Raw genomic sequence first — 1,161 nt, 5'->3', positions numbered from 1 at the left:
AAGGTATTCACAATGGGCATTGAAGCCAAATGCAGGAAGGTACCTGGAGTATTGACTGTAAATGTTGAAATGAATCTTTCTCCTGCAGCCACGAATCCGTTGTTTCCTGTGAAAAAAAAAAAACACAAAGAACATCAAATCATGATTATCAGTGCAAAGAGGGCACGAAGGGAACCGGAAAAACCACACGGATAGCACCATCGCGGGTAAAACAGCAACACGAGCACACAACCAATTAGCAACAACAGCACCAGGATGTAGAACAGCAACAACAGCAACGAGTGAAAGCGAGGCGAGAGATGGCCTTTGTAAGGATTTGCCCATTCATTGCCAATAAAAGCCAATTTTCTGTGGCCTTCTCGAACGGGTGAATTTGCATCGAATGAGGACCCACCCTCCACTGGGAGAACTTTTTTTTTTTTCTCTCTCCTCCTTTTGACCGATCTCCCTCTTGTGTTGCTGTGCAATTAACGGAACGACTCACAGGGCGCGGGAAACCGCCCCCGACAAGCCGAGCTTCCATTCACCTCGGTTCTGGGGAACCTGATGCGTCTCGCTTTTTGGGGTTTCCTTCGTTAACTATTCACTTTAGGTTTGGCTCTCGAGTCTCGACGTTCAACACGTCGTGCGTTTCGAGGCGTCGTGATCATGACGACCATCGTCAGTACGACCACCATGTGTTCGTCCTTCAAAAGTCACTATCATCTCTCAAATCACACGCATGCCATCGGATATCGACGTGTATACCAAAAGTTCTAAATACATACAAGGCTCTGTCAGTAAGTCCATGGCTTGGTTTATCTACTTTAGGGGTGGGAAATATTCGGTGGCATTGATTGTTCACTTGAAGTTGCTTTTGCCCTTCCTTGCCTGAAATGGTTATTCGCGCATGACATACCAATACCTGGGAATGTGAACTCCTCCTTCATGGTTCCCATCGTATGCAGCCGTTTTTCACTGCTGGCTGCATCATTGGTTTGGGGCGCAGCTATGCCGCTGATGCAGTGCCCCTATTACCGGTATACCGGTGCTCATTTCGCCGACCTCGGGCGGATGAGAGGCTGAGTCAACCCCCTGGTGTTAATTCAACGGAAAAACGGGGCTCGAACTCAGGACCCTAGGATCCCAAGCCACCACCCTAACTGCTAAGCCAACACCAAG

At 48.5% G+C, this 1,161-nt stretch overlaps 1 protein-coding gene across 1 annotated transcript in view; it reads right to left on the bottom strand.

Annotated features, from left to right (window-relative positions):
• Positions 1 to 938, bottom strand: part of LOC147013035 (uncharacterized) — a 7,192-nt gene extending 6,254 nt beyond the window's left edge. The window contains exons 1-2 of the mRNA XM_085853467.1: positions 905 to 938; positions 44 to 106 (exon numbers count right to left, since the gene is read on the bottom strand). Of these exons, the coding sequence (XP_085709593.1) occupies positions 44 to 106; positions 905 to 938 (97 nt within the window). The remainder of the gene's footprint in view (positions 1 to 43; positions 107 to 904) is intronic.
• Between the last annotated feature and the right edge of the window lie 223 nt (positions 939 to 1,161).

This window comes from Eptatretus burgeri, chromosome 14 (genome assembly GCF_056783735.1).
Source record: "Eptatretus burgeri isolate ZD-2024b chromosome 14, Ebu_testis_v1, whole genome shotgun sequence".
In the NCBI taxonomy this organism is placed as follows: Eukaryota; Metazoa; Chordata; class Myxini; order Myxiniformes; family Myxinidae; genus Eptatretus; species Eptatretus burgeri.
The sequence above is the reverse complement of the archived record's forward strand: the minus strand, read 5'-3'. Positions and strand labels throughout refer to the sequence as shown.